This window comes from Schistocerca nitens, chromosome 3 (genome assembly GCF_023898315.1).
Source record: "Schistocerca nitens isolate TAMUIC-IGC-003100 chromosome 3, iqSchNite1.1, whole genome shotgun sequence".
NCBI lineage: Eukaryota > Metazoa > Arthropoda > Insecta > Orthoptera > Acrididae > Schistocerca > Schistocerca nitens.
In genome coordinates, this window is record NC_064616.1 from 80,967,444 (window position 1) to 80,981,885 (window position 14,442).

The 14,442-nt window shown below is 38.7% G+C and overlaps 2 protein-coding genes across 3 annotated transcripts in view; both read left to right on the forward strand.

Annotated features, from left to right (window-relative positions):
* The window catches only part of LOC126248044 (uncharacterized), a 557,758-nt gene that overhangs the window by 507,214 nt on the left and 36,102 nt on the right, over positions 1-14,442 (forward strand). The gene's annotated exons all lie outside the window — the stretch shown is intronic.
* The window catches only part of LOC126248043 (uncharacterized), a 706,800-nt gene that overhangs the window by 290,018 nt on the left and 402,340 nt on the right, over positions 1-14,442 (forward strand). For both annotated transcript variants that reach the window (XM_049948671.1, XM_049948672.1), the window contains exon 10: positions 3,612-3,829. In XM_049948671.1, coding sequence (XP_049804628.1) covers positions 3,612-3,829 — 218 coding nt within the window. The remainder of the gene's footprint in view (positions 1-3,611; positions 3,830-14,442) is intronic.

The window sequence follows — 14,442 nt, forward strand, 5'->3', positions numbered from 1 at the left end:
CCTGTTGTAGTAAAGGATCTGCATGACCATTTGATGCATTGGTTTTGTGCAACATGACATCAGCATCTTTTTGAGAATATTGTAGGCATGTTGGATAGGGGATGGTAAGGTAATATCCAACACTAAAGAATTTGATCATTGGTTGAGGTTACTGTTCACTAAAGTGAAGTATTATGGTCACACTGGTTTGTTGTTGGGTGAAAATGTTTTCCAATATAGCAGATCATATGTCTCATTGTTCAGGCACAAATGGTAGGGCCCCATAATTGTAAATGAGGCTGCAATAGCTGATGGAAGGAAAGTTGTTGCCCTTGTATGCAGTACCAATGTGGGTGGAGGACCAGAACTAGTAGCATATTCATGTTGGGTTTGAGGCGGTTTCCCAGTCTGGAAATTTCAAAAAATCATTTTTTTCATATTTTGGCACCTTACTATCTTAAGAATATGTGATCAAAAGGAGTCTGTTAGGAAATTTTTCTTTAAACCTGAAAATCATGTTTCAATAGAAGCCTGCTTACAGCTATATATATTTCACTGACTATTACCACATCCAGTAATTTTTGGCAAGTTTGCTTAAATCTCCATTTGCAACTAAATTTTTATATCTATTTACAGGAAAACTTACTGACTTGCTTCTGCTTCTCAACAATGTCTCATACAGATTTTTCAAAGTAGGCAAAGCATCACTTCATAAATCTACAAGGGCTTGTATTTCCTAATTCTTGATTTTTATTTTTATTATTATTGACTTTTGCTCTTTTTCCTGCGCCTTATTCCCTGGCACCAATTGCAGTTGCACCTCTCTTAGCTTGCTGGTACATATTACTAGTACTCGTAGCGACCTTGTGTTTTCAGTTTCAGGTCAGATTTATTAACTATTATCTGCCACTGCTCCTGTTTGGTCCTGTTTTTGTAAATCTGTGTCATTCAGAAGTTCCTACTTGATTGTCAGGTTCTACATCTTCACATTTGACTATATCTTCTTTTGACTTACTAGATGATGATGACGAAATTTTCTGAATCCATTTTATTGTTTTTCTCCAACATTCTTCATTCTCTTTTCTCTGTGATTCCTCACATTCTTCATGGTTTTTTTTCACATCATTCTTCCCAGTTGACTTCACTGTACTTCTCACTTGTCTCTGTAATAATGAATATTTGAGTCACAGAGATTCTGAAGAAACTGAACTGGAAGACTCTTGAAGATTGATGTAAACTATCCCAAGAAAATCTTTTAACAAAGTTTCAAGAACTGACTTTAAATGATGACTCTAGGAATGTACTACAGTCCCCTACATATCACTCACACAGGTATCATGATAATAAGATTAGAATAATTACAGCATGCACAGAGGCATTCAAACAAGCATTCTTCCCATGCTCCACACGTGAATGGAATGGGAAGAAATCCTAATAATAGGTAAATGGGATGTACCCTCTGCCATGTCCCTTACAGTGGTTTGCAGAGTACAGATGTAGATATAGATGTAAATGTAGATGAAAGGGTACTAGATTACCTATCACATCTTGAATAAACATGTAAAGTATTGTCTTAATACAGTTCACTCCTGATCATTACACATTATTCCAAACCACCAAGGAACACAAAAATGTGACAGCTGTGAACAAATACTCTACTGCAGCAATACTAGGCAAACTACTGCACTGTTTTGTCGTCTTGTGCTGTTATTGTCATATGGCATGATGTACTCTGTCACACTGAATGCTGCATCCTGGTGATCTTGTAGTTCCTTCCATTTCTTGACTTTTGCAAATTAACCTTTCAAGAACCACATTCCATTCTGGCCGCATGGTATGCCATGCTGCCTCTCCACTCAACTGTTATTGTGCCACCCATTGTCAGCACATGCAACTCTTATCAGTGCAGTTGATAAGTAAATACTTTACAGTCATGTACAAAATCATAAAATACGTTGATTATCAGAAAGAAAGAAATAATTCTTTTCATTCAGTAATTATATGAGAAGCACTATTTATTATATTGAATCTGCTTATTTTTGCAAAATAAGTAAACATGTATACAACCTTTACTAACAATATATACCAATTCCCATTAGCAAATAATGCGATCATAAGTCCTGGGAGCCATGCATCAACTAACTTTAAACACAACAGTACCAACATAGACTTACACTTTCTTCTATTCTTCTCAGTATTCAAATCACTCAGCACGCAGCCTACTTTTATTATTTCCATAAGTATATCATTTTACTAAATATACAGCCTTAACAACTGTCTAGTACTCTGACAGCTGTTCAACTCTACTTACCAAAGATTACTGTAGGGCGGAAATATCACAGTCAGGCAAGGATACCTCATGGTATGTTATCTAACATATGTTGATCATTTATCATTTGTCTCTGGAAAATGGCAGACAACTGGGCCTAACATTGTTATTCATGGGTTTAACAAACTACATGTTTCAAGTGTTTAAACAATTTATAACTCCATAGAAGGTCAAAATGAAGCAAAGTTGTTGAGAATCAGGCCATTAAAGTATAGCACAAGCTGATATTGGTAAAGGATTGGGGAAAAAAAATTGTAATGTCCTTTCCAAATGAATCATCCTGTCATTTGCCTTGAATAATATAAATAAAATTACCTCAAACATAAATCTATAAATCTAGGTGGCTGAATAGGGATTTGAGACACAGTCCTCCTGAGATCATACCCAGTTTGTGAACTGCTATGCTAACTTGCTCAGTTTTTGAAAATCATTCTGAATCTATGTGTATGTTAATAACAATAGACACACACACACACACACACACACACACACACACACACACACACACACACACACACACACATACACAAAAGCACACAAGCATGATTCCTGTACACAAGATGGCCAACTACAGTATCTCGCGCCAGCATTCTGGCCTGAGATGCTGGAGTTGGTAGTTGGGTGGACGTGAGGTGTGCTTGCTTGTGTGTGTCAATGGTGTGTGTCTCTCTTTTACTGCTGAAAGCTGTGGCTGAAAGCTTTATGTAATTGTCTCTTAATTGTGCCTGTCTGCAACTACATTGTTGATTATCGTACTTGGAGTTTCCATTGTTTGATTGTATGTTAATAATAGTTATTATTATGATACAATTATTAGAAAAAATAATAAATTAGAAGATGGGAGCATTTCCACAGCTGCACGTGCAAAGGCAAATGGACCTCATCCATTCAGAGGCAGAAGTTTTTGTTTGGAGAAAGAAAGGAATGAAGAAACCCGGTAGACAGCAAAGGTGTGCAAACTTTCGAAACAACTGTATGGAAAATGTCTTCCAGCAGTACTCGTCTAAACAACAACATGTCAGCCTATCTTGGTGTATCATGCTTTGCCCTGGCCTTCAGTAGATTTTCTGTCTAGTGTGTAAAAGATTGTCCAGTCTCTTTGCCCCATCACCCTCCACTCACTCTCAAAAAAGTAGAATATCACTTCAAAGGCTTGAGATTTAGTTAGTTATTTTATGAATAGTACTGGAGCTGTTGGTATATTGAGCATGTGTTTGGATGCAAAGTTGAGTGATACGTATGTATGCAATATTTAATTTGAATATATGCCTATAATGAAATAATGATATTTTCTTTTTTCCAGGTTTATGGGCTTTATTGGCCAATACTTGCAAATCATTCAGAGCACTTAGAGATGAGAGTTGCAGCTCTCACCATGTTAATTATCTCACAGCCTACAACAGGACGTTTCTTGAGCCTCTACTGGTACATGCAGTCAGAACAAAACACACAGTTGAAACATTTCTTTTACACAACAATAACCTCTCTGGCGGATTCCCAGTATCCTTGCTATTCATATCTGTGAGTCAATATTTTTCACTTTTCAGTATCTATAGTACTCCAAACCTTACAAAAATAAGAAAGTAACAACAAAACCACTACAGTAAATAAAGAAGGGGCTAAAATATTGCTATACTTATTTCATAATGGAAACGGGCAGTCATTGCCCTCTTACACTGAAAGAAAAGTAAATGATTAGTTATCAAGAAATACTTTATATTGTTTCACTGTTAAGGTATTTCATAGCTCTAACACTGGTTGATTCGTGTAGACTGTAAATCCTCTAAAAATTAGATCATATGGTGACAGAGAGAAGAATGAACTGCAGTAGACAGGGAGAGACTGAGATATTAACATTTCATCAAGTATAAGATGTAAATTTGGCCCCTGTGAAAAGTAAAATTGGCTATGCAAGCTGGTTGTAAATCATGGATGATGAAGAGGGAAAGAGTAGTACATATTATTCATAGGTATTACTACTCCTCCTGTGAAGCCAAGAGGCTCTGATGCCAAAGGGCTTTGGTGAATTTCTGTTCTGACTTATTTCTTGCAGAGATGTACAAAACAAGTTTTCTCTTTACTAATTGTTTTAGAGGAGCTAAAGTTGTTGTTGTTCTATTGAGGTGTTAAAAGACACATAGCATTTGTGTTTTCACTCCCTTCCCTTTTTGCTCCACTGGCCATAATGGTGGTGGTAGTAGCAGACTGCCTGCTTGATTACCGAGAGAGGTGGTGCAGTGGTTAGCACACTGGGCTTGCATTCAGGAGGATGACAGTTCAAACCCATATCTGGTGATCCTGATTTACATTTTCTGTGATTTCCCTAAATTGCTTCAGGCAAATGCCAGGATGGTACCTATGAAAGGGTGTGGCTGTCTTCCTTCCCCATCCTCCCCTAATCTGATGGTACCAATGACCTTGCTGTTTGGATCAACCAAACAACCAATCAGCTGCTTGATTCCATTAATAAAGTATTTCATTTTGTGATGTCGGCATCTGCATCTCAATTTTATCACTCAAACTTGAAATGTATTCCTTACTAAGTAAGAGTACCATTTTTACCTATACCTTTTTCTTTGATAACAATGATTAAACAGGTTTAAAAGGGATCTTATGTCACTTCACTAGCTTGCTAACTTGTGATTTTCTTTCTAAGAATGTTTGCATAAACCAAAAGTCTGGAACTGACGATATGTAGAACAGCAACTGGAGGTGTGAATGTGGTCATTCTGTTCAAGATACCTCATTACATTTCATGTGTTATAAGGATCTAAAATAGATGAATGTCAAAAATATTGGATGGTGCTTCTGTGGATCACTTCTGATACTCTTCTTGTATGGACAAAGTTTTTTATTCAAGAGATATATACTATACAATAATATACTATTAGGGTTAAAAGAGGGGCTATGTCAAGAGGGGCTAACTGAGACACAAATTCTGTATGAATCTGATAGGTAATCCATCAGACCATGAAGTTTTGTTCAGTTTCACCTGTCTCTCAATGGCACTTACACTAATAACTACACAGAAGAGCCAAATAAACTGGCACACCTACCCCATACTGAATAAGGCCCCTGCAAGCACACAAAAGTGCAACAACATGGGATTGCATAGACTCAACTAATGTCTGCAGTAGTGCTGGAGAGAACTGACACCATGAATCCTGCCAGGCTGTCCATAAATCCATAAGAGTACAACAGGGTTGAATCTCTCCTGAACAGCATGTTGCAAGGCATCCTAGATATGCTCAATAATGTTCAGATCTGGGGAGTTTGGTGGTGAGTGGAAGTGTTCATACTCAGAAGAGTGTTCCTGGAGCCACTCCGTAGCAGTTCTGGATGTGTGAGGTGTTGCATTGTCCTGCTTGAATTGCCCAAGTTAGTCGGAATGCACCTCAGAGATGCTGTGTCCCATCGCTTGTTTACCAACTATCACACCACATTCAAACTCACTTAAATCTTGATAACATGCAATTGTAGCAGAAGTAACTGATCTAACAGATAAGGCAGACACTGGTTGTCTTATTTAGGTGTTGATTGCAGTGCCATATTCTGCCTATTTACGTGTCTCTGTATTTGAATACGGATGCTTATACAAGTTTCTTTGCCACTTCAGTGTATATCACTAATATCTGTAGTGGTGAGAGATTTAAAATGAAGTAGTACTCCTGCATTTTCTTTTGCAAAGGAACCTTTGAAAAAGAAGTTCAAAATTTATACTTTTGCTTTTTAATGATCAATTTTTAGTTACTGCATCATATGTGTGGGTCTAGACATTATAATTTCAATACCAGTCGCAGTCTTAATATATGACTAGAATTTGTTTGGGGTTTTTGAGAGGTCTTTGGATAAAATTCTATGATGCTGATCATTGAAGGCTTCACATATTGCCCTTTTGGCAGCCAGGTGCATTTTCTATCATATCTCATTATCTATAGCTCTATGCTTTGTTTCACAGCAATAGTGCCATAGTCTCATTTTCATTAGAAGTTTCTGTACAGAGACTGTAGACTTTGAATGATCCCTCCCACCATGAATTGTTCTACTTTTTATATATTATTTCGGGGCTTGGTCAATTATTCATCTGAAACTGAGCTGAAATTCTTCTCCGTTAGCCTGCCCAGAGTTATATGTTCCATGTCCCTCTTTGAGTTAAGACAGTACTGTCTCTTTAATTTATTGAACATATAATTTTTTATGTTGGTTCTAGTTTTTGCTACAGCTGCTTCAAGATCACTGATAAAAATTTCAATACTAACATCTGTATAGAGGACAAGTCTGTTTGTTGCCTTTGTATTTAATATACACCCAAAGACAAAAAAATTATGCACTATGAAGGAATTATCCAAATGAGACAGAAATCACAAACTGAGTAAGTCAGTAACACATTGGTCCTCCTCTGGCCCTTATGGAGAAGAATTTCAGCTCAGTTTTAGATGAATAATCGACCAAGCCCTGGAAAATTGATTGATGGAGTTGCTGAATGTCCTCCTGAGGGATATTGTGTGAAATTCTGTTCAACTGATGTGTTAGATCCTTAAAATCTCTGTCCTGCCCATAATGCTCCAAATATATTCAGTTTGGGAGAGATCTAGTGACCCTGCTGGCCAGGATAGCATTTGGCAAGTATGAAGACAAGCAGGAGAACTCTTGCCATGTGTGTGGGCATTATCTTGCTAAAATGTAAGCCCAGTATGGCTTGCCATGAAGGGCAACTAAACAGGGTGTAGAATATCATTTAAATACTGCTGTGCTGTAAGGGTGATATACAGGGTGGTCCATTGATTGTGACCGGACCAAATATCTCACGAAATATGTGTCAAACGAAAAAACTACAAAGAACAAAACTTGTCTAGGTTGAAGTGGGAAACCAGATGGTGCTATTGTTGGCCCACTAGATGGTGCTGCCATAGGTCAAATGGATATCAACTGTGTTTTTTTAAAATAGGAACCCCCATTTTTTATTACATATTCATGTAGTACGTAAAGAAATGTGAATGTTTTAGTTGGACCACTTTTGTCACTTTGTGATAGATGGATCTGTAATAGTGACAAACATGTGGCTCACAATTTTAAATGAACAGTTGGTAACAGGTGGGTTTTTTAAATTAAAATACAGAACGTAGGTACATTTGAACATTTTATTTCGGTTGTTCCAATGTGATACATGTACTTTTGTGAACTTATCATTTCTGAGAATGCATGCTGTTACAGTGTGATTACCTATAAATACCACATTAATGCAATAAATGCTCAAAATGATGTCTGTCAACATCAATGCATTTGGCAATACGTGTAAAGACATTCCTCTCAACAGTGAGTAGTTCGCCTTCCATAATGTTCACACATGCATTGACAATGTGCTGACGCATGTTGTCAGGCATTGTCGGTGGATCACGATAGCAAATATCCTTCAACTTTCCCCACAGAAAGAAATCCAGGCACATCAGATCTGGTGAACATGTGGGCCATGATATGGTTCTTCGACGACCAATCCACCTGTCATGAAATATGCTATTCAATACTGCTTCAACCGCACACGAGCTATGTGCCAGACATTCATCATGTTGGAGGTACATCGCCATTCTGTCATGCAGTGAAACATCTTGTAGTAACATCAGTAGAGCATTACGTAGGAAATCAGCATACATTGCACCATTTACATTGCCATAAATAAAATTTGGGGCTAATTATCCTTCCTCCCATAATGCCGCCCCATACATTAACCCACCAGGGTTGCTGATGTTCCACTTGTCGCTGCCATCATGAATTTTCCGTTGCTCAGTAGCACATATTATGCCAGCTTACATTAACGCTGTTGGTGAATGATGCTTTGTCGCTAAATAGAACATGTGCAAAAAATCTGTCATTGTCCCATAATTTCTCTTGTTCCCAGTGGCAGAACTGTACACAACGTTCAAAGTCATCACCATCCAATTCCTGGTGTATAGAAATATGGTACAGGTGCAATCAATGTTGGTGTAGCATTCTGAACACCAACGTTTCCGAGATTCCCAATTCTCGCGCAATTTGTCTGCTACTGATGTGCAGGTTGCAGGTTTGGTTGACATTTCACATGTGGCTGAACACTTTCTATTTCCTTAAATAACGTAACTATCCAGTCCAGACACTTGAAAGATGTCATCCAGGATGCCGAACAGCATACGTAGCACACACCCGTTGGGCATTTTGATCACAATAGCCATACATCAACACAATATCGACCTTTTCCGCAATAGGTAAACAGTCCATTTTAACACAATTAATGGATCATGAAGCCAATACCATTCCCACTGGCAGAATGTTATGTGATACTATGTACTTATACGTTTGTGGCTATTACAGTGCCATCTACCACAAAGTGAAAAAAGTGGTCCAACTAAAGCACTCATATTTCTTCTTTACATACTACATGAATATGTAATAAAAAATGGGGGATCCTATTTTAAAAAGCGCAGTTGATATCCGTTTGACCTATGGCAGCACCATCTAGTGAGCCAACCATAGTGCTGGACGAGTTTCGTTCTTTGTAGTTTTTTTGTTTGATGCTTATTTTGTGAGATATTTGGCTCAATCACTATCAATGCTCCCCCCCCCCCCCCACTTTAGATGACAATCAAAGGGGTCTTACTATGAAATAGTACCCCAGACCATCACTCCTCATTGTCAGATTGGTATCTCTCCACAGCATCTCCAGATACATCTTTGCTGGTTATTGAGGCTCAGTTCCAAATGGGATACAATTCTACTGTATTCAATGAGATTACAGGCTGAATGTGCCGGACACCACTACAAATGGGCTTGTTGGTGTACAGGGATCACTGGTAATAGCCACAAGGGGCACTTTGAGATGATCACCATTTCTGGAAGCTGGGGTCACTGTAGCACCAGTTGCATGTCAAACTGATGACAATGATATGTCCAAGACTCTGAGTGCCTCTCTTATGATTGCTTGGCCTTCAAGTTCTGTTGTCCATTTAGATCAACTGATTTCTTCTTGACTCTGTGTTCAGCCATGGTTCACCCATTCCTGTCAGTATCATCAAATAGTGGCATCACTCCTGTTCAAGTGTCGAATGATCTGCCAATTTCTCTAACTGGCTTATTTAATACCAACATCACATCCTCTCTCAGGTGTTAACATCTGTGTATGTTTTTCATGTAAGGCATGGTTACTGTCGAACTGAGTACACAAAGTGAAATTCACAAAGACTCTATGCCTTGGTATCATCATGACCCCTGTTTACAGTTCTCACCAGCTGCATGGTGAAATTGCAGTACTGAATCACACCTTCATCCACCAGCCACCAAAGTTTACAATTTTTCATTTTTCATTGTATGATCAATTTGTGACCACTTTGCATAACTCCTTTGTGGTGTATAAGTTTTCTTGTCTTAAAGTGTATATCATGAGTGGGCTTCAGATCTATTTTTTTCTGATTAACTTTCAGAGAAAACATTTAGTATTGATTTGGAAGATGTCATTTCATGCCCACCACTTACAATAATTGTTGCAAACAATAGTTGGATAATGAAGTCTCCTCCAGTATATTTGAATCCTTTATTAAGTCAGCTACACTGCCTGACCAAAAAGGGTGAAACAACAACAAAAGGGGGAGAAAACAAAATGGAACTGCATGGGCTGACAGGGTACGAGATATTATTTCAGTTATACAAAATTGAGTAATATTTACAGAGAATTTGGCAGAATGAGCCCACCTTTCAATGTGACATTACACCCACTCTGAAATGGATGAATGCATTTACTTGGTTGGGAAGGATGTCATAAAGTCATTGTATCCTCTCTTATGGCAAACTGACCTACAGACAGTTGTAACTAGTCCTAGATAATGAGGATACTATCTTTGGGATGGAGTTGACATCCAAGCTGGAGCCATAGATGTTCTATCAGGGATAGACCTGGGAGTCTACATCACACAGACTGTTCATGAGATATGTGCCATGTGCCATGTGTGGACAAGTACTACCCTATTGAAAAATGGCACCACAATACTGTCACATGAGAGGTAACACCTGAAGGTGCAAGATGTCTGTAACATACATTTTTGTTGTCATGTTTCCCTCAATTACTACCAGCCATGATATGAAGTGATACCCAATGGCTCCCCACACCCTGATGTAGGGAGTAATACCACTATATTTCTCCAAAATATTGGAAGAATGGGACCATTCCCCAGGTTGCCAACATATGTGCCAATGGTGGTCATATAGAGTAACACAGGACTGCAATTCATTGCTGAACACTACCAATGCTGAACACAATCCAATGCCATTCATCAGCAGTGCATGCTTTCTGGTCGTGGTACCACTACAAATGCAGCCATTTGTGTTGTGGTGTTAATGACAACCTATACATGACATGGTAATTCCCTATTCAAACTGCTGCTAGTTGCTGATCATTGGTTGGGGTGACACAGAATGTTGCAAGGAATCCATTACTTGCTCTTCAATGACTGCAGCCATTTGTGTTGTGGTGTTAATGACAACCTATACATGACATGGTAATTCCCTATTCAAACTGCTGCTAGTTGCTGATCATTGGTTGGGGTGACACAGAATGTTGCAAGGAATCCATACTTGCTCTTCAATGACTGCAGCCATTTGTGTTGTGGTGTTAATGACAACCTATACATGACATGGTAATTCCCTATTCAAACTGCTGCTAGTTGCTGATCATTGGTTGGGGTGACACAGAATGTTGCAAGGAATCCATTACTTGCTCTTCAATGACAGTTGCAGATGTGAAGGTGTTGCAATGTCCTTGGTGCACAATTTGGTGATCCTCCCCTGTGAACATCGACAATGAGCGTGCCTGCACTCGCATTCCCATGCAGTCCAACATCAGGTCACTGGCACATTTGAATGCCACACAAATCTGGACATTGCACAATCACAATGGCACAGATAGTGAAGCAGTCATTGAAGATTGGTATGATGTAGTCAACAGCATGTCCTGCCTGTGGATAGTCAACTCAGTCTTGGCCTCAGTTTGGTGACGGCTATTCATTACGGCAGATAGCTGTTTGGTTGTCATTCCCACATAAAAGGATGAGCAAATGTTACAGCTTACTGGTATATGATATGGCTGTCTTGAATGTAGGTAGGGCCACATGTGTAAGCAATCACATAACGTACCACCACTGCTGTAACTTACAAAACCTTTTATGTGGGCATGATTATCAACCATATGTCCACTCAAATGAATGACCATTGCTAAACTGTAGCCATGTGCCAACCACCTAGATGTGAAACATGTTGCTGAGAACAACATACCTGACTTCAGTGGCTCATAATTATTTTTATTATAGTGGAGGCCACTAAGGGCTTTACTGAACGGGACTATAAAATGATGTACCATGTAGTCAAGTCCTTGGTAGAAGGACAGTGATTTGGCCACCACTAATTCAGTTTTCTTATGCTGACGTTACTCTTAATTGATAGATTGTGGTCACTGAGGCCGAGGCCCCACTTATTCATTAAATCGTTGTACTGTTAGTACAGCAGACAACAGAGACTGACTGATTAGCTATTGATGGCCTGGACATATGTCCAGTTTGTGATTTTCCACACTTGATTGGACAAGTTGTGTCATGGTGTGGTATGAACTCTGCAATAGCCATATTGTTGCACCAGCATGTGTGTTAATGTTGGGGTTAAAGGAATGATAAGTCTGTATTACAGTACTTTGTTCAGGTCATTGTGACAGCACCATTTAGTGAATTTTATTTCTAGTGTGAGCAGAATGTACTTCACCATTGTTAATACAACAAACTGACGAGTTTAGAATTATATATTAATACCTTCAGCTGTTGACAGGTGTCGATATATATCGACGGGGACAGGTGAAAAAGTGTGCCCCGACCGGGACTCGAACCGGGGATCTCCTGCTTACACGGCAGATGCTCTGTCCATCTGAGCCACCGAGTGCACAGAGGATAGTGCAACTGCTGGGACTCTCTAGTGCACGCATCCCGTGAGACCCACATTCTCACCTTATATGTCCACACACTACATTTGTAGTGTCCCTACCCACCACACTCATTACTTTTGGATGACATTCTTACCAAGTCCTGTAAGAGCTCGGGTAATGTGTGTGCATCCACACAGAAGCAGCTCATGGCCAGTATTGCCAGAACTACATACTTATACGGATATGATGTCTGTTCTTTCAGACATTATGTGTGACATCAATGCACGGAATGTCATTGATTGTACAGGTTGTCATTAGTATCATAATCATGACCTTCACTATGGTGGACCCCATGCAGATTGTATCATATATTTGACAATGTGTTGATCATGGCAAGCCAAATTACATTACACATAGTCCAATATGGGTTGCAAGCACTCCCATGCCTTGACAAGAGCAATTTTGCTAATGACTGTAAAATTGCTGTCTGCTGTGTTGTACAGTTCATGAATTTCTGGTGAGGTGATCAGTCTTTATGTCAATACCTGTTAAATATTCATGTAGCCTGGTCAGACATCACTGGAGTGAATCAGTATCAGGACTCACATTTGTAATTATAGAGGGATGACCACTTAATGAGAAGCACAGTAAAACCCCTTTCTAATGAATCACTGGGGACTCAAGTATTTTTTCCTGAAATAGGGGTTTTTCTTAAATGGGAGTTTTTGCTAGGTACACAGAAAGAGTGACCTAGAGTAATAATTCATGAATGTTTAGATGACATAAGAGATATTTAGTCACAAACTTAACAATAATCTGCTACAAATTTAAATACAACATGCACGTAAATTGCACTTATTGCAGAACACATTCTTTATTTTTTTAAATAAAGGAGTGTTGATTTTTCCTTCTTCCAGCATACTGTAATCACAGAAATTGTCACTCTAGTTGATTGATGTTTGTTATAACTCACTCCTCTGCATTAAACGACAAAAAGTATTTCCTGACAGTACATTGTACAGCAGAAACAAAACTTGGTGCAATGGCCTCCTCCTCCTCTTCTTCTCCTTCTTCTTCTTCTTCTTCATGATCATTGCTACCACCTCTTTCTACCCCACAGTGTTCCTTCACCATAGTTTTATGCATCACGCTCACATTCATCTTGGGTGTTGAAGTCAAAACTTTGTCATCACAAGAAACAAAGGCCTGGAATGTCAAATTTTCAGAAACATCTGTGATTCTATTGCATTCTTCTTGTGGAACAATGTTGTCTTCATCAGCAATTGATATATCACAACCAGCCATTGCAAAACAATTTAACACAGTCTGTTGTGTTACAAAATTCCACACAGCAACAAACATATGCATGGCCTGTAAAATCTTAAGCCTCATCACTTCCTTCCTCTCAAGGAATATAATTGATTTCTGGACAACTGCTACCCTGTATTTGGCTTTAATGGAGTGTATTATATCCAGGTTCAAAGGCTGGAGATGGTTTGAGCAGTTAGGTGGAATAAACACAACATTGCTATTTCCCAGAAATGATATTTCCTTTGGACGTGCAATGCATCAGACAATCATAAGTAATATTTTTATAGCTGCTGCACCCATTTTGGCATCTAAATGCCAGATAAATCTTGTAAAGATTTCTGACCTCATCATGGCATTGCTGTTGTACTCATTTGTACAAGGTAATTTCTTAATATTTCTGAAACACCTAGCAGTTTTAAATTTCCCTATTATCAGTGGCAGCAATTTTTCACTCCCATATCTATTTACACACAGTAGCTCAGTTATTCTTTAATTGCTTTTTTTACTTCCATGGCATTTTTCTCCCTTAACAGAATAGGTTTTTATAGAAAGTAAACTGTAAAAAAAGGCTGTTTCATTTGCACTGAAATTGTCTCTGTGCTCACAACACTGTATTAACTGCAGAAATGTAGTGTTCTTCCAGTGGTTTACATTTTCTGCATCCACAGCCTCACTTTCTCCACTTTCACTCTGAAATGAGAGATTGTAATGTATCTAAAAACAATCAAACCATGTGTTTGATGCACTGAAATTTTCAACACTGATCTTCCTGATGATATTCCAAGCCTTCTCTTGTAGAGTTGTTTGCATTCCTTGCAACCATTTTAAAAGAATCATTTCCACATCACTGAATGTTGGCATGTAGGTATTGTTCCTTCTTCAGCCAGAGGAA